This window comes from Antedon mediterranea, chromosome 3 (genome assembly GCF_964355755.1).
Source record: "Antedon mediterranea chromosome 3, ecAntMedi1.1, whole genome shotgun sequence".
NCBI lineage: Eukaryota > Metazoa > Echinodermata > Crinoidea > Comatulida > Antedonidae > Antedon > Antedon mediterranea.
The window spans coordinates 26,775,782-26,796,305 of NC_092672.1; the positions used below are offsets into that span (position 1 = coordinate 26,775,782).

The 20,524-nt window shown below is 31.5% G+C and overlaps 1 protein-coding gene across 1 annotated transcript in view; it reads right to left on the reverse strand.

The window, feature by feature from the left end:
• The window catches only part of LOC140044229 (uncharacterized), a 66,227-nt gene that overhangs the window by 13,509 nt on the left and 32,194 nt on the right, over window positions 1-20,524 (reverse strand). Inside the window, exons 4-17 of the mRNA XM_072088706.1 lie at window positions 16,047-16,193; window positions 14,833-15,079; window positions 14,107-14,236; window positions 12,085-12,358; window positions 11,657-11,860; window positions 10,418-10,624; window positions 9,980-10,062; window positions 9,767-9,859; window positions 3,680-3,796; window positions 3,040-3,144; window positions 2,712-2,907; window positions 2,236-2,415; window positions 1,859-1,966; window positions 783-787 (exon numbers count right to left, since the gene is read on the reverse strand). Coding sequence (XP_071944807.1) covers window positions 783-787; window positions 1,859-1,966; window positions 2,236-2,415; window positions 2,712-2,907; window positions 3,040-3,144; window positions 3,680-3,796; window positions 9,767-9,859; window positions 9,980-10,062; window positions 10,418-10,624; window positions 11,657-11,860; window positions 12,085-12,358; window positions 14,107-14,236; window positions 14,833-15,079; window positions 16,047-16,193 — 2,096 coding nt within the window. The remainder of the gene's footprint in view (window positions 1-782; window positions 788-1,858; window positions 1,967-2,235; window positions 2,416-2,711; window positions 2,908-3,039; window positions 3,145-3,679; window positions 3,797-9,766; window positions 9,860-9,979; window positions 10,063-10,417; window positions 10,625-11,656; window positions 11,861-12,084; window positions 12,359-14,106; window positions 14,237-14,832; window positions 15,080-16,046; window positions 16,194-20,524) is intronic.

Below are 20,524 nucleotides of genomic sequence, written 5' to 3' on the forward strand. Positions count from 1 at the left end.
ATAACTGAGGCTCCTGGGCTTTGGTAAGTATAAAGAAATGTAGTTTCTTGTGGTAATACGTATTCTTCTTTATATCATGGCCTAAATACACACAATAATAGCCGCACATATTAATAGCAATCCATATAACTCTGACCACAAATCTCAAACTTATCATCTAGACATTTCATTGTTTGCTGTGTATTTGTTTGTAGTATTCTGCGTAATAATTTAATGAATATTTTTGTTTACAATTTCTTTCTTTCCATAAAATGCAGAACACCGTATTAAACCATGCCTCATCGAGAAACGTATGCGATTGATTTTACCACAGGGAGTATTGTATATCAACAAACAATGGTTTCTAATTTTTTTTTGGCTGTTTGGTTTTTTAATTTGTGGGGCATGCGGCCCACCATAAAGAAAATCCTGGAAACTAAATTTAATTTAGGAAAAGAAATGGATAAGAAGAACTGGATTCTGACAACGAGCTTTACATAGGGGTAATGCACAGCACCTTTAAGTAGGCACTAATAATGATGCGATATACTTAGTAGATTCAAGGACTTACCACTAAATTACGGAAGTCGTACTAACTTTAAATAACCACACTGTAACCTACTTTCAAATAGATTAATAAATTATTTATAGTGTCATTTAGATCACATTTCTGTATTAGCAAGTATAAATCAGTGAAATTTTACATTTAAATAGAAATAATAATGAAATAATAACTCAATAACGAGGGCAGAGATGAAAGTATTTTGAGATAGCGTTACTAATAAAATAAATTTCAAGAACACAACACCTGCCGTAACGAATTCTCGTATATAGGTGTTTAGCCTCCACGCTGAATTATGACCAATAAAACACTATGTATGGCAATATGTTGAACTACTATTCTGAGAAATTCTGTTGTTCATAGCCACTCAAATCTAGTTGAATTATGTTCAACAAAAATTCAACTCCCTTATTTTGATAAATTAAAATAAAAATTATTAGAAATTTAAATTATCATTTTAATCATGACAGCATCAAGAACAGGTAATATTAAATATTATACATTTAACACACAATCAAGTCCGAATTCAATATATCCTCATTTCTGAATGCATGCGGTAAAATTATGAATTTTGCTACTCTAGCCTAACTGGCAACTGCAGAAATTTGGGTAAATAGGCCCTTCACGGACCCATGGCATTTAGCAGTTTCGGCTTTACGTCCCATCTGAAGGGTGAGGCAATGGGAGTAAAGAATCTTGCCTGTCTAAGGATCCAATCAGTATGGTACAGATATGCATAGATGGGATTTTTTATTCACCATGTAAGTGTAATCAGTGCAATTTTTTCAACAAAACTACAGTTACATTTCCCAAAGGTGGTAACATGAACTCTCATGACCTCCATGTGATATTAATATTCTGCTATGAATATTTAGTCAGAAGAGTGATTGTATAATTATCAAAAGGATTATATAATCAACTTGAGAGTGAAATCCAATTTAATCACAGCTCACCATGGAGAGGGACCACACGATATTTCAACACACCTTATGTTGTATTCTTGTGTTTGCGTATGCTAACATTTAGGTTTTTTCTGAAGAAATTATTCATTAACAATGGATGGCAAACATTTTGAGAGAAACCAAATTTTCACACATATATACACAAATGCCGAAAACGCACAGAATGGTGAGGACTAGTGTTCAAGAAAAAGTATAGTAGGTCTACAAAATCCACATTATCTTTAGGATATTATGTTAAACTAATATTTTTAAACAAATATGCTGGCCATTTTGAGGAGTTGTGTTTGCATCATTCGCTTTTGCCTCTCTAGTTAATAATTACCACTTGATATTGATTCTAATAATTAAAACTTACCATCACAAAGGTAATCAGGTTTTAAGACATATCCACACTGACCATTATAACTGAACAGTGCGTTACATAACTGAATTGCTCTTCCTTCTGTTTGATAGTTCAAAGCAACTGTAACCAGAAATAAAATGTTATTAGCATCAATATTCAGTTAACTGGACAATGGCTGTAGCCAAGCGGGCAAGCCCATATTGCCCAAGTCACGAATAGTATAGATGTGTACATATAGTTTAGTCATGTAGGATATTAATAAAGAATTTTAATGAAGATGATTTTAGAATACCCTTGCTTCGACACTATTCAAAATTGATTGTTTTACAATGAAAATGTAAAAAAACCATTGATTATTGAACCGGACATAAACACTACATTGGTCTTACCTATCTGAATTCCTGCATTCCACATAGGTGTTGGATTATAGTTACTTGAATCAATACGGTACGCAGATGGGTAAACTCTGCATAAATTATTGCGTGTGAATCTTGCAACTTGGGAGGCGTGCACTGTGCATAAATTCATCGCCCGCATCTCACCCATCGAAGGAAGCTCCCAAAATGGTGCTGAAAAATAAGATTATAATACTTTAAATAAAATAGAAGAATATCTTTTAAATAATGCTACAAACATTCTTTTTAAAATAAATCTATTCGGAAAAAGTCAGGATTTGAACTACCATAGAGCCTCTCTCATGATATTTATAGTGTGGGCCTGACTTAATTTATAAATCCATCTTGTGGGCCATAGCAAAGAGAAAATTCCTCGGAAATAGGAAGACATTAACTATGTAGGCCACATAAAATGCACTCGCGGGCCAAATTTAATGCCTGAAACATCCAGCTTACTAAAGTTTTATTACCTGATGTAAAGCCTGAGAAGGATGAAGACTTAGTATAAACAACTAAATCTGATAACATCTTGGACATTATAATTTTCTTTTTGCTGCCACTTCTACTGCGACTCTCGCTTCCCTCGCTGCTTTCCTGCGGTTCATCCCGCGATTTTTCACTCCCAATCCCACTATCAGTACTAGAGAACCTACGATTACTGCGCCTCTGTTAAAAAATTGAAAAGAACTTAAATGTAAAAAAAAAAAAAAATCAATATAAGAAAATAGATGCTACGAAATGATTTAGTGCTTTTGATTGATGTGTTGTGTGTCCAAATGCTAAATTCTTATTTTTTACCTTTTTCTTAGTTGTACGTTGTGGCGTCTTATTTCGACTGGTGCCCTCAGGTTCGGCTTGCTCTTCATCATCATCAGGCTTTGGTCCAACCAATTGACCTTTGACCTATTGTGACAGGCGACATTGATAAATGGAGGAAAAAAATCAGTACTTTAAAATTTCTTAGATGGTTGTTGTATATTTTGTTGGGTTTACAGAATTTCTATTTAAGATAAATACTATAAAACGTCTACTATTTGAAAAATTACTTTTAACCTGATAATATGAGATAAAAGACCTTATATTAGGTATGCACTATTTTAAAACGTGTATAATTTACATTAAAGTCTGGATCCATCACTAAGATGTAATGGAAGGTATTAGAGAGCTCAAACGCTGTCAATTCAGTCCTTGCATGAATTTTGGATTTATAAAATAGAAAAAATATTTAAAGAATTTCATTTCGCTTCTATATTTATAAAACATAGATTTCATTTTTGAAAGACCTATTTAAAATGGAGGGAGTAAGTACTCTCCATATTTTTAATATAGTTCTTTCAAAAAAGAAAATCTTATCTTTTAGAAAAAACATAATTACCTACTATAAACAAACATATGTTTATATCCGAGTATTAAATTAAACAGAATTGCACATGTTTACCTTTGAGGCGAGAACCTGCCAAGCTTTTCGGCCGGGTGACACTGGCTTTTTTTGCATAAGTGCCAGCTGGGCCATTGCTATACTCTCTAAGTGCTTTGATTGGTTTGAATATTCCAACTGAAAGACAAATAAATATATACATTAATTCAAGATTATTTGTATTATTCAATATAGCCATACAATCTGCACAGATTCAAAGAGTACAGAAGGAACCATTCTCCTTCAACAAAACTTTCCCAAAATTGGCAGGATCCAAAAAGTATGGTTTTCCAAAATATATGGTGTTCGGAATGTATTTTACATATTCTTTGTTGTAGTCAGAATTTTCAATCTATTTAAATAAATTTATGTTATTTTTTTTATATTTTTATGGCATACAGAAAAAAATCTCAGTTTTTTTATGCCTGCTAAAAATAATTAGTTTTGGCGATAGAAACATTATTTAGCAGAAATGGGAATTGCCTGATTAAATGACCTTCATAAAAGCAAATTGTTCAACAGAACAATTTATCATCAAAACATAAATCAAACATTAATAGAAAAAATCTGACATGATGAGAGATTAAGTACTGATGGAATCGACTCTTAATGTCATGTTTCCCAGAGGTATTGTAAATATCCAAATCAAATAAATGTTGAGATATAACTTGTAAGTTTTGTACATATTTAAACACTATCTAGAGACTATACATTTAAATTTAATACAGTTTATATGCTGCCCATATATAGACATAATGAATCAAAACATACCAGATGTAGGCACATGACAGAATATAGCTGTCATATGTTTTTAAAAACACTCATGCTTTAAGATGTTAAAAATTAAATTGTCAGTTGGTTTCCTACTAAAATGTTGCTTTTTAAGTTTCTTCCATTAATTTGTTCATTGTTATACAGAACAGGGTAAGAAGACTTTAAGTTTGACCCACTCAAAAATATAACATAAAAACATACACATTAATAACAAAAAAATTATTATATAAAAAAAAAGTTAAAAGGTACTTCTTCTACACAGGTGAACATAGCATGGCTCCTAGCAACAAAATAGCTAAGAAATCTGTATGTCACAACACAGGGAAAAGCAGAGACAAACAATGAAACACAGACAATAATTTTTATTTTTTTTTTATTTTATTCAGTTGTCAACCAACAGCGATGAAACCGCCACTAACAGGTTGAATCTAAACATAATAAATATAGAATGTATTCATATAAACAACAAAAACATAAACAAAGATAACAACATTAAAGAGATTTAACACTTATAACTTATTAAATGTGTTAGGTAACCGCTGAAAGATACCTCGTTTTGTGCATTCAACACGACCACAAGGAACGTGAAGCAAACACTTGCTGCGAGTACGAGTTGGCATATTCAACTTAAACAAAGCAACAAGAGGACAATCATAAACGGAATTGAATGAGTTGTATAAAAAAACCATATCAAAAACAGCTCTACGATTTTCAAGAGAAATAAAAGAAACATCAAAATTAGGACAATAATGTACTTTACTTCCAATCCTAGGGTTCAATCCTGACCTAGTGCCAGGGTTGTAACTCACAACTCTTTCAACTGAAATGAGCATGATAAATTATAACTAGATTTAATTCGTCACTATGACGAATTATAGGTTATATGCATTGATTTAAATAAAGATAATTGATTTTTAAAAGATATATTGATTGATTGATTTTGTCAGAATCTTTAATTATTTATAATATATGATAGGACCTTGCTAACGCGAACACCATAGCCGGTATCACAATCCGATCAAAGATCCATATGCGTATAATGTCATAAACCAAATTTGTTGTTACATAATAATAAAGACATAAGTTAATTTTTATCTAGATTTCATTATAAATCATGTGTATAATCTATACACTAAGAAATAAATTTGAACAAACAATACGGATAATAAAAAAAAATCTTATTTCGTTTCCCAAGGTGAGACTCGAACTCGGTACCTTGAATGCCATAGACACGAGCACAGACCATTGAGCCATACACAACTGACTAAAAGTTGGAGAAAAATTCCTCCGTGTATTTACTATGCAGTAACCACTTTGGTGCAGATAGATTATTACATACCGCAATGAATTATAATGTTTTACTATGATGACATCTTTAAAAATTGAAAAAAAATGATGCACTGTCAAACTATATACTTTTACCTTTAATATATGAACTTCTTAAGGAAGAAAGTTAACGTTAAGTTTGTTATTTTGGCCTAAGAAAATGTTATAATTTGTTTGATTGTCGAAATTAATTTTGTTAAATTTAATATGCCATTAATGATGACTTAATCAACTTTTGTTCTTCTAATTTCATAATAAATCATACATATGATACATACACTTCAAGAAAATTAAATAAAAAATAGGTGTTCCCGAGCATCCTAACGATATATATTAATTTTAAAATTTAGCATATTTTCACCATTTTGTTAACTTACACGTGCGTAGCCTGTCACATTTGACGTGCTCGTATAACGCTGTTTCGCGTTGAAAAGTGAATAAAATATGATAATATTATTAAAGAAAGGTTATACAACAGTAATCGGACAAAAACAGTGCGCATTAACGTTTGACGCGCAGTGCACGTGCAAAAATCTGCGCACTCATGGCAATTTTTTAAATGCTTAAAATTGCCTGAAACGTACTCTAATTTCATCGAAAATAAATTCTGACAATTTTCAACATTTTAAGCGCGCGTACGCATGCGTTATATGCGCTACGCACGTAATTGTATTGCCATATGATGAAATATGACCTGAAATTTATGAGTACCAAATTTTGTTTAATTGTGATTCATGCTTGTGAAGATATGATTACAAACGTGATTTCGTTAAATCACGCGTAGACCGCGTAATTTTTGATTGCGCATCGTGAAAACATAACCACTTCGATTCCTGGCCATAAGGAATATACTCTGAAAAATTGACTTAGATAGATGAAACTGATGCCAAGATAATTCACGGACAAATAGTGCTAAGGAAAGAATAAATAAATAAATAAATAAATAAAGAAATAAATAAAGATTGTGACAGAATCAAGAGGTTATATGCATGATAATGCATATAACCTAATTATAGTTTAATCATAGTGTAATTGCTGTGTGGCTCGCTGTTGGATGCGTATGAAATTGAAAAAAATCATCAAAACTATCAAAGATAAATCTATTTCAAGCATCCTAGATAATAAATGAGTACGGTATGTACTTTTTGTAGGCCTACATATAGGGAATACATTTTACTTTCATAATAATGTATGACTCCAGTTGGAACAGGAACGCCAGTGATGATTTTATTTTCAAATTATTCTGAAAATTACCCTTTACAACTACGATCTATAAAACCAACCTTGACTCAGAGGTCATGATTTCAAATCATAGCCGTTTTATTTTCATAATTTAGCATTAGAAAATGCAATAAATTACAAACATAATAACTTTTAATCTTTTGGGAGTTACATATTCACTGAGTAATCACACTCAATGCAGAATCATCACTTTATATCTCTAAGATAGAAAGATAAGTGTCAACTCATTTAATGTTATCCTAGAGGTAGATAAAACGTGTTATGTTATTTAATAATGTCCTTCAGAAGACATATTTATGTCGCCTGGTATGAAACTAAGATTTTAGTCAGTATTTAATTATTTTCATTTTTTTTAAAGATATTGTCCTTTCAAAAAATAATTTGTAAAAATGTAGTAATAATATATAATAATAGTTATCCACTTTGAAAAAGAAAATTGAATCGAAAAAAGATATATTTTTTAAACGCACACAATAGTCAAATTGGCTGCTGGCCAATGGGTTTTCAGCTGAATTAACCATTTATTTTGTCATTTTATAATGAATTTTATTTTATGTTTTCCTAATTTTTAGTCGCGTGGAAGCGACTCTATAGTTCACTATGTCGGTCGGTCGGTCGGTCTGTCGGTCCGGTATCACTATGCGTTTTATCGCTTTCTGACCTTATCTTGATTTCAGTTTAATCTAGCTAAAGTCAATTTTTCACAGTATATTCCTTATGGCCAGGAATCGATGTGGTTATGTTTTCACGGTGCGCAATAAAAAATTACGCGGTCTACGCACGATTTAACGAAATCACGTTTGTAATCATATCTTCACAACCATGAATCACAATTAAATAAAATTTGGTACTCATAAATTTCAGGGCATAAATCATCATATGGCTATACAATTACGTGCGTAGCTCATGTAACGCACGCGTACGCGCGCTTAAAATTTTCAAAATTTATTTTCGACGAAATAAGAGTACGTTTCAGGCAATTTTAAGCGTTTACAAAATTGCCATGAGTGCGCAGATTTTTGCGCGCGCACTGCGCGTTAAATGTTTTTGCGCACTCTTTTTGCCCGATTTCTGTTTTCTTGACTCACTTTTCAACTCGAAATTACGTTATACGAGCACGTCAAAAGTGACAGGCTACGCATGTGTAAATTAAAAAAATAACTGTTTTTAAACATTTCAATATCTTTAAACATGTTCAGTAATTTCGGTCAGTTGGTAGGTTGGTCGGTCGGTCGGTCGGTAAACACTAAGCACGCGACTGCAGCCATCTATATGGCCTTGTTTTTTCTAAGGAAGTTATTAACTTGATTAAAACTACAAAATAATCTATTCAAAATCTGATTTAATTAATCTTCATTTTTCAGGGCCAATACATAATTATTATTTCATGAACTATCTTTCTCAAAGGTGGAAATCCTGTTTACAAGACAAAAATATGGGCCTACACAATACGCTCTACATAAACAAGTCTTTTCAGAGTGGTGGAGTTGCTTTTGTCGTGAGAAAAATCCTGCCGCCTGACAAGATTTGAACCCAAGCTACACCCATTTTTATATGTTTAATAATAATTTTATAAATTCAAAATTTTATTTTTAATATCATTTATAAATATTAAATTATGAGTATAATTTACAAAAATAAATAAAACATGGAAGAAAGGCAATGAGATGTAATAATTAAAGGCAAGGTAACAAATTCAGATTATTTTGATTTTTAAAATGATAGAGTATTGGTGAAAATCTATGTGCAATGATAGCTGAGTATTGGTGAATCTATGTAAAATGATAGGTATTGGTGAAAATCTATGTAAAATGATAGAGTAGTATTGGTGACAATCTATGTACAATGATAGAGTATTGGTGAATATATGTAAAATGATATGTAAAATGATAGGTATTGGTGACAATCTATGTACAATGATAGAGTAATATTGGTGAAAATCTATGTAAAATGATAGAGTAGTATTGGTGACAATCTATGTACAATGATAGCTGAGTATTGGTGAATCTATGTAAAATGATAGGTATTGGTGAAAATATATGTAAAATGATAGAGTAGTATTGGTGACAATCTATGTACAATGATAGAGTATTGGTGAATATATGTAAAATGATAGGTATTGGTGACAATCTATGTACAATGATAGAGTAATATTGGTGAAAATCTATGTAAAATGATAGAGTAGTATTGGTGACAATCTATGTACAATGATAGCTGAGTATTGGTGAATCTATGTAAAATGATAGGTATTGGTGAAAATCTATGTAAAATGATAGAGTAGTATTGGTGACAATCTATGTACAATGATAGAGTATTGGTGAATATATGTAAAATGATAGGTATTGGTGACAATCTATGTACAATGATAGAGTAATATTGATGACAATCTATACACAATGATAGATTAGTAGTATTGATGACAATCTATATACAATGATAGATTAGTATTGATGACAATCTATATACAATGATAGATTAGTATTGATGACAATCTATATACAATGATAGATTAGTATTGATGACAATCTATGTACAATGATAGAGTACTATCGATGACAATCTATGTACAATGGAGTATTATTGGTGACAATCTATGTAAAATGATATTGAGAATTGCTGACAATCTACGTAAAATGATAGTCTTGGTGACAATTATATGTAAAATGATAAAATAATGGTCACAATCTCTGTATCATTGGTGATAATTTCTTCTAATAGGTAATCAGGTGAATGCTTATCTGGAATTTAGAAAAACTAAATAGTTACCTTAAAGTTATCTTCCATTTCATCAGCACTGTCTTCGTCCGTCACTTCCCCTGTGTCTGCATCGCTTGCTACCGCCATTGGAAGTTTTTTTGTCTGAAAAAAATATCAATACTTTTAACCTACTGTAGAAGCAAGATTGTGTTTGGCATATTCGATATATGCATTTTTAGAGTAAATTTATTCCATGATGTTTACCTTAAATAATATTTTTACCTTAATTAAAATTTTTTCCTTGAGGTCTGCTGGTGATGGAAGATGAGTTTGTTTTTCAGATGGTGGGGTTGCATGGAGTTTGTCTAAAAGTTAAAGAAAGGTGAACAATAAGAGTGAAATACATTTACTCATAATATAGTATAGTTAAACAGTACATACATACACCAAATGAGTACTTACTCCACCATTCAACATCATAAAAGCACAAGACAGGATTTTCATAAATATACGACTATAGCTCTGTATAAACTATCAAACTAGTTTGACAAAGAAAGTGTGATGTGCCCTATATGGTAGTGATGTACCTAAATATGGTAGTGATATGACATTATAATGTCCATTTTGGGTACATCACATTTTTTTGTCACATAAAGTTTGATAGTGTAGACAGAGCTTTAAAAACTTTCACTATTGTACATTTTGAATTGAATTATCTACCTTTTAAGATTTCCCCAAGGTAGTACGCCATTTTTTTCTGCTGATCCACGCTGCAGTGGTTTTCAATTGACAGCACAACAGGGTAAGGGTTGTTTAAAAATGCATATTTGTTTATAGTTTCTATGACATCACGAAATAGGATTTTGGTTGTTAAGGTGTAACCATGGTAAATAACTGGTTCACCATCTTTTCCATCCCAGCAGTCAACTGAAAATTAGTTAGAAAATATATTATATAATTATTATTTACTTTTTAAACGTGTTTGTAAATGTTATATTTCAAGAGGAAGTTTGATGCTACTGAGTGCAGCCCTCGATTTATGAAAGCAGCAGATTGCAGAATAACATCAGGTGTAGGAACCTGACTGTCCTATTTCTTGTAAAATGTAAAACATGGCTTGACAACAACATTCTTTTTATCCAAGATTCTTATTTTTCTGTAATTGTTTGAAAGATAAATTAAGCTAGGCCACAAATAATGGAAAAACTGTATAGCGGTAACAGAAAGAAATTTCAAGTTGTTCTATTGGTGTTAACACAAGCATATGTTTACAATATTGTTTTTACAAAAATAAAATATTATGTGAAAAACAACATAATATCTGTAAAGTAGGCTGAGGTTGAAAAATAAATCGCAACAAATTTATATTTATAACATTTCTTCTTCAGCACATATATAGATATAGTATCCCTAAAGAATTATGTTACGACTTTACTAGGTCTATTTTAACACAATGCAGTAATATTAACCTTTAATCAAAAAGTTTTACACATGAATGCAAGCAAAGCATCAAACTTGAAAACATACACTCACTATTAATAACACCCAATAAAACAACTTTGAAATCTGAATTAATTTCTCTAAAATTTCAATCCATAATTTATCAGCTGACAGAGCTATAGTTAATAATTCAAACGACATTTCATTTTTAATTTTTCTGTAGCCATTTTTACTACATGATTGGTTTTTCCTAGCCCGATAATCAAATTTGCTCAATTATTTTTCTTTCCAAATTCCAGCATTACCCTCTGCACAAAATATTACTTTCTTTCCTAGTGGAGCCGTGTGGTGAAAATGGAAAGTCGCTAATGATAGGCGCAGTGATGCAAAACCACAGCCAGAGCCGGACAAGAGCAGGTGTACCCTTTAACCTCAACACAAAATATTTTCCCCTAATGTGACAATAAAATCATAATCATCGTAATTTTGTAGACTAACTATAAAAAAAAATGTTCTTACGTTCAACACATCTGCATCCCGCTTGCAAAACACAGGCATAGATGTCTACACTGGACTGCGACATTAACTGATCACCAACAAGGTATGTGTTGTGTGAGGCCGCCATATAGTAGTGGGACAAAGGTTGTGTCATATCTTGATGAACTTTCTTGTGGCTCTGATTAAAAGCATTTCCTTCCGGACTCAGCAGGTATTTTGTAAAACCTTCAATTTTAAAAAGTAGAAACAAAAAATGGTTGACGGTTATCCCCATTTTAAACAATCTTTTAGCTTCAATACAATACAATCTATACAGGTTATGTTGCTAAAAAAAACTTTCACTGTGTATGGAATGTGCATACATAGGATTTGAAACACTTCTTATATGAAATATCAAAAAGACATTTTTAGGATTGAATCATACTAAAAGTATTCAGTTCTATACCCACCGTCAATTCCAAGCCATCTGTTTTCTATGTTTTCTGGTACCGGTTCAAACTTATCAATAATTTCTTCACACATTGCGATTGTTACTGACGCCAACCTTTGCTCAGTTTGCAAGAACTTTTGAAGTTCTTCAGTTGTCATGTATTGTTTTGATTGGCTATATTGCTGGAGTAGAAAAAGTAGTTCCTTTCGAGTACTTATTAATTTGTAAAACTGCATGAATTCCTCATAGTCTAGTTGACCCTCATGTTGTCCTATTGTGTTTGTATCTGCTTCCTGTCAGTAACATATTAGAAAAGATATTGTAACCACAGTAAACATTAATTGAATGACAATTTTATTCATAATGCATAGTATACAAGTCCATAGCCAGGATTTTTCCAGGGAAATCCTTTCTTCCACAAAAGGGGCAAAAATTGATAAACTGTAGTAAAGCATATTTATCATCATTTCTGCTCCTGATCTTTAGTTTTAAAAGGGTACTTCGGGGGGGACTCTGGCCATGTACCACCAAAGATTATGAGCTTACGATTCTAGTACATTACATAGAAAATGATTTGTATATATTATACCACTTTATAGATGAGTGACTAAACTCCCTAAAGAAATCTTTAATAATATGTTTAAGTACAAATTAGAGAAACAGTACAGTACAAGCCCTCATCAGCAATAGTTCAATTGTAATCAAAGGTCACATGAAGCTAACAACAATCAAGAAATCAAGTAAGTGCTGCCGAATATGTTACCCGTAGGTCACAGAAATTCTTAGAAGATTGTTCTATGAACTACTATGCAGTTTACATAATCATGGCATGGGTGCAGTGGGTCTATTTACTGGTTAACTATTTTTTGTCAAATATCAACTTATCTGACATTAAAGGCCAATCAACATAGAAATTTGTTTTAGATAATTTTTTCAATATATTGTATTTAAACAACTAAGGTACCGAGATAAATTTAAACACTACTCGTGAAAAGTAATGTTATAATTTAATGTTTTTATTAGAAGAGCTTAAAATATAATAGTGTTTTCCAGAAACATAATTGTATTATGATTGTTTTTCTTCTAAAAAAAGATACCTTATATCCTTGGGTATCCTCTGGTCTACAGTAATCCCACCCTCTATTTTATGTCTGTCTGTCTACGTTCATACTAAGCCCAGATTCCGAAATCATGGAAAACAAACATTTTTAGAAATATACATACACTCACAAACATACGTAATCAAAAAATGAGTTTTCTCAGGTATTATAATTAATATAAGTAAATTAATTTTTTTGTTTTTTTTACAAGAAAATGTACCACCGCAAGTTATGAGCTTAAGATTATATAACAACATTCTAGTACATTACATAGAAAATGATAATGCTTTACATATAACATTAAAGTTGAGTAAATAATCTCCCTGAAGAAAGCTTTAATGTGTTTAAGTACGAATTAGAGAAACATATGAACTCTCACGGCAGTACAAGCCCTCATCAGCAATAGTTCAATTGTAATCAAAGGTCACAGAAGCTAACAACAATCAAGAAATCAAGTAAGTAGTGAGTAAAATGGACGAGCAGTTAGGGTAGGAGGGCCAATTACCTTACCTGAAAGAGCCAACAATATCGGCATGGGTTGGAGGCCGACTTGCTCCTAGATCTCGTGGTAGTCTTCTCGGATAAGGACTATAAACCATAGGTCCAGTGTACACATTTTATAACCTGTGTGCACTTAACTCAGTTCATCATTCAAGACGAGTAGGGGGTTACACTGGTAAAATGGTTTACAAAATAGTCCCTGTATCAGGGGGATTACCACTTATCTGATAGGACAGTGATTAATTTACTATTGGTAATCCTTGGCCACATGTGCCTAAAGACAACAAATAAAAATTGCTAGAGTACTGCTGAATATGTCCATAAGTAACAGAAATTCTGAAAGATATTGTTCTACTGTACACCTTAACTGTACGGTATTCTCATGTTTTATGAAAGCATATCTTTAAAGCATCCTTAAATAAAAATCTAAAAATACGTACTCTGAAGAGTTTTTTAATTTTGCGTTTACTGAGTTTAAAGTTGAGTTTGTGAAGTAGCTTGATGACCTCATCCATGTCCAGAAGTCCATTCTTACTTTTGTCGGCCGTCTCAAATGTTGTTCTCAACCAGGTAAACAAATGTTAAGGTCTTAAAACAGTATGATTATATCAGTTTTTATCAATATACTCATGGATACTTTCCGATTCTCAGTGCTGTATTTCCACATACAACAATTTTGTCTAGTATCATAGAAATATTTGGTAAACAGCATCTCATGTGGTGCCTGTATCATGCAAGGTAAAGGTTAAAGGTTAAAGGTTAGGTTATAATCTATGATAGCTAAGGTGAAACAAATGAGATGTTGTATTATACCTATAAATATTCATATGAGATACATGAGAATCATACTTTTTTTGTCTTGCTGTTGGAGTCCACTGGGTGAAGCATGAAGCATTTCGGATACACTAGCAGTGCAAGTCAGTGCAAGTGAAGGAATTTGGATGTCATAGTATAAGAGCTGGCAAACATGTGGGGTTGTTTATGTTGATGTTGTCTGTTTTAATGTATTAATGTCAATTATTGAATTATAATTCAATTTTTATAATATTCTATTTCCATTGATTTGAGGGCATCCAGTAATTTAAGATTTTAAATAAAATATAAAGAAATACAATAACAAAATGCGTCAGTGATAGATAACAAAAGTTGTTATATTTAAAGGATATTTATCTCTAAGTCTGTTACTTTTGACCAGCATGTCTTCCATCTGTAAGCCAGCAAGCAAAAAACGCACTCCTTGAATCCAAATACACGCCTCCTGAATTGTATTGGCTACTAAATCAACTGTTTCTAATCCGTTGCCATAAATGATCGAAAAACAGCACGCCGAGTTAACATTCTCATTCACAAGGCTACGCTTGAACGAATCCGTGTTCTGTCCTTCGCGCACCTCTTTGATGGAATCCACAGCGACTAAAAATAGTATAAAAAAGTAAATGCAATTAGTGATATTTCATTTCAAAAAGGATGCAATAGCGACATTACTCTATAGTGTTTTTTGTGAGAGGTATTATGATCGTTAGAAAATCAAACTAATGACTCCCAACTGTTCATGCTTCTAAGTATAGAGATATCTCAAAGCTAAAATTGGTTTAGCTTAACCACAAACACAACAAATCCAAAGGAATGCATGCTATCCTCACTGAGGACAAATAATAATACAAAATACAAAATAAATACAAATACAAATATAAATGTATTTTCAAATACAGTAGAACGTTTTAACACATAGTTATGGGACACTTTGTTTCGTCCAAAAAGTGTTCCCTTAATAGGGGTTAGTCATTAATGATAATATTCTGTTTGAACATGCTGACTAATAACTATATTACCAATCAGTTTAAATGCCTCAGGCATTTAATATCAACATAATATATTTCCTCTATACTTATACTAATAGCTTTAACTTCACTATCTTATTAAAATATTCGGCTAAATTTCTGTTTCATAATAAACTATAAAAACGTATATGAAATGTATGCTACTGTACACATACCTTCTTGTAGTGTAGTACCATTAAAAATACAGTAACGCCATTATTATTATTATTAAGTGAGTGTCCTGAATGGTGTTGTAGTAGTGTGTTAAACTCAGTACCCGTTGTTTGCGTGTACCCTTAATAGGATGGTTCTACCATAATGTCAAATGGAAAACGGATGTCGTATTCGATTGGAAACTTTCGTTGTCAACGTAAAGATTCGTTGAGTACTTTTTGTATTCCAATTGTAAATTTGTGCTCAACAGAAAGTCATTCGAATAGAAAACGTTGACAATGAAAGCTTTTTCGTTAAGAACAATTGCAACGTTTAAAATACTCGTTAAAGAAGTACTCAACAGAAAAACTATTCAACGGTACACTCGAATACGACAATTGACTTACTTTTGGCTTTTGTGCCTTTGCGGGTAGGCTTCCATCGTATGCAACTGTTTTGTTCGTCTAAATAGTATGTTCGGTTTGATTTTGTTCCTTGTGCTTTGATCTTGGTAAGTGTTGTTCCTTCCTTCATACAGTAAATACACACTGACACTGTATGACAACAAAATTAAATGTTATTTAAGTGTTTAAATGAAGATGTACCCGAATACCTTAAATCATAGTTTAAATTTTCTAATGAAAATCATGATCATTTTACAAGAAATAGTTGATAATCACTTTCCCTGGAAAAATGTAGAACAGAGTACTAAAAACATTCATTTAAATGGAAAGGTGTTGATCTTTTTAACACATTAAGTGAAGAAACTAAATTGTCAAGTAATTTAAATGTTTTCAAAAGTAACTTTAAGGCATTACTGTAGTTTAAGTTTTATTGTGTTACTGTTATTTTTATATTTTAGTTTAAAATGTACTATTGTACCCAGGGCCCCAAGGGAGAACAGTCTTTTTGACTGATTGGGCCACCCTGGTTAAATATTGTTAATAAATAAATAAATAAATACATGATTTTCAAGTAAACAAGTGAGGCAAGTATTTTGACTCAATATTTAATTTTATATTTAATAACATTTTGACTTCTTTTGCCACTCCTTGGTACACAAATGTGTTGCTGTTTGTTTGTACATTAATAAAGTAAATATTTTGACAACTAGTTCATCATTTCACAAAACAAATTTTTTTTTAAATACATTTTTTTTATAACAGTTTCTATAGGTTAGGTAACCAAACAAAATGTTAGCTTACAAATAAAACAAAAGGTTTACAATATGTTTTTAAAACTATGGTAATATAAGAAACAAAAAAATTGAGGTGTCTGTGGCAGTGGTACCTGCTTCTGATCCTCTTTGAATCTGCCTACACAAAAATCATATTTTTAAACAAATTTAAACTGAAAAACAATATATTTCATTTTTAAGCACAAAATATATGGCTGAGTAGTTTACATTGTGAAAGTGAATTAAAGTCTGTGAACCATGCATCCTATTTTTACAGGTGTTGCACATACGCGGTAAGAAAATAATTATTTTTATATATTACATTATTTTCAAGAATCATCATTTCAACTTAATTCATATCAGATTCAACCTTATTAAGCCCTTATTTGGTAAACACAATTATAAAACCAGTAGTGAAAAAGCAAAGGCTTGATTGCTTTAGCGTTTGTTTCCTCATCTTCGTTTCATATTCAAAGATTATCATTGCTGATTATCTTCTTTATGTTAAAGCTGCTGATAAAATAATCTGTTAAAGCATCAATAGATGAAAGATTTAATCAAACTCCTATGGTACAAAATTAAATTATGACCATCTTGAAAAAAACTAAGAACTACTAAACCATGGATCATTGTACCGTTGTCAAAGGGATCCTTTTTGACACAAGGATCAAAATAAAAACAAAATCTTGTATGCCTTATCATTTGTGCTTTTTTTTGTAAATTTTAATTTTTTTTTTATTAATTCACTACTGATTTAAGGATCATTTTCTTTATGTTAATTTAATAAAGCTGCTATGACACGCCACAACAACCAATGATGATTGTCTTAAAAAACAAAATCAATTAAACCCGTATCAAAGAGATATTTTTTGACCCAACAAATTTAAGTAAGATCAAAATATCTAATTGATTCTTTTATCTTTTGCTGCTTATTTTCAAATTAAAATGTTCACTTGAAACCACTTTTTATTTTTTTGTAATTATCTAATTGATCTAACCCAAAATATTTTATATATGTATGGTTAATACTCATTTATAATTTATAAATGTATTTTAACACATCTAAATTTGAGTCAAAGTATATTGTGTGAGGACACAAATCCTATCAGTGTAGGAGGATAAAAGGGACTGGTAAAATGTAAAAGTAAACATTATTTTACTAAGCCAAAAACTGGCGTGGTATCTGTTGACAGCGCAAGGTGAAGACTATAATATGCTCACATGATTTTCTTTTTTTTATGTTATGAATTCCATCTTATTTAAAACACAGATCTGGTTGCTATGTTTAAACACAGCAACATGTTTTTTTTTTATTTTGTCGTTATTTTATTTAAAACCTTGTTAAAGTTGTTTCTGAAATAAACTTTTTGCACCAATAATTTTCATGCAGATAACATTAAAAGAAACAGTCAATTAGAAAGCAGACAATGTATAAACCACTAAAAACCTATGTATGTTTTAGTGGCTTGTATGAGGTCTTCAACAAAACGTGTTGACATGTATGTATGTAAATGAAATTTGGAGCTTAGATGTTACCATTATTCAACTTTCAATGAATATCAATAAGATTAAGAAAAATAAATTGTGAATTCATTGAAAAGATTTTTTTCTTCAATTAAATGAAATTGGTGAAATATTTGATTTTCAATTCTGAATTTAAAATCAAATATTTTATAAATATACTGGATTTGTCTGTTTCAAAATAAGATGTGTTGAAAAGGTCACACAAAGGTCAGATATACTTGGCTTAACTACAAATGAAATATTGATGCAATTTAGGATTGTTGTACATTTGTCAACCTTATGAAACTTGAAATTTATTTAGAGTTTAATGAATTTTTTTAAATCCAATACATGAGGATGATTGTTTTATTCAATTTGTATTTATAACCTTGTCTGTTGTATACTAATATTTTAGGGTTCACATGAATGCATTTTAATATAAAAAATATAAGTTTTTTTAAACTATTCTAATTAAAGCAAATGCTTCACAGTTTTAAAGTTATTTTCGAAGGAAAATAAATGTATATTATTATTATATACAATAATGCAATACATAAAAAAACAATTCATATTAAATGCATAATTGTCATTAATGCAATTATATGCGTCTGGCTTAAAGACACCTTCCCTACGTTTTTTAGATCTATTTTAAGATCACAAACTATATTTAATCTAAAAATAATACTATATGGTCCTATTGCGATAACTTTTTTCGTCTTTAAATGGTTAAAAATGTGAAAAACAGGTCGATGCTAATAATTATAGCGGCCCGCTATAAATCCCAAAATGCATTGCGCGCGGATTGATATTTCTGTTTTTCTTCTGTAATTCACCCACTTTTCGATCGATCGTGAGGCCAAAACAAATGGAAGACTCCTAACATTTCAGCGAAAATACCGGGTTTTCCCCAATTTGTATCAAAAATAGAAAGGCAATTAATGCAGCAACTATACAACGTCAGGCTAGGTATATAGCTAGTGTACGATGTTTGTACGTTACCGATGTTTACTAGCTAGGCCTACACAACTAAGCCTAGCTAGGCTAGGCCTAAAGACCGTCCACGAGAGGTCAGTCGCCGCGAGCTACTTGGTAGTGCATTGTTTCTCACTTTTTATCATAATTTACCATAAAACGTACATTTAAGACAAGGAATGACCTTATTTAATGTTTTTAAAGTAATATACTGTATATGTATTATTTTTACAAAACGTCACAAATTGTAGGGAAGGTGTCTTTAAACACCTTCACTTCTGCTGCTTCTCGCTTATGGAATGACCTACCCGCCTCTATTAGATCATGTTCGTCTACTATCGCCTTTAAATTTCCCTTGAAAACTCATCTTTTTCTTTCAGATTGAGCTCTCTCATACACTGTACCTTTGATCACTTACTGCTGGAATTGGCGCGTTATAAATTACTACTATTACGTACTATTATAGACATTCAACCTCATTTCAAATTAAATCTCAAAATAAACTGGGAAGGCAGCTGGATGATGTGAGTGGCCGAGCGGTTAAGACAGTGGAACCATAATTACATAGCCATAACATCGGCAAGGGTACGAAACTCACTCGCTCCATGGTTCTGGTGGTAGAACGAGTCTTCTCGGATAAGGACTATAAACCGTAGGTCCAGTGTACACATAGCTCATGCGCACTTTAAAGAACCTAGTACATCTTTCGAGACGAGTAGGGGGTTACCCCGGTGTACTAGTCCACACAAACACAGCCACTGTCACACACAGCCACTGTGCAAATTGGGACTGGACCGTTTTAGAGGTGTGTACCACCTGTTGGTCCAGATTCTTCACTAACTGAGTTAGTGAGAAGTCGAAATAAATAAAATGTCTATAAATCTGTGCTCTATGTTAATAAATCGTCGTTGTATAGCCACTAAAACTGTGTAAGGAAGTGCAGTGCGCACAATGGTTTGACTTGTTCCTAAGTTATCGGTAGTTTACAGAAGCCTTTAGATAAAAGTAAACAATACATTGTGCACCTGAAAAAATAATTGTTTTTTGAATATGCCATTTTAATGTTTCACTTTGACCAAAAATTTGATCACCAAAAAAATGATTTACCTGAAAAAACTGAAATGTAAAGCGAAAAATAGTCAAATTGTCTGACAGACAATATTTAACTGTTTCTTTTGTCTTTTTATAAGTGAACTCATTATTTGTTTTTTATTTTGTACTTTTTTTCCCTAT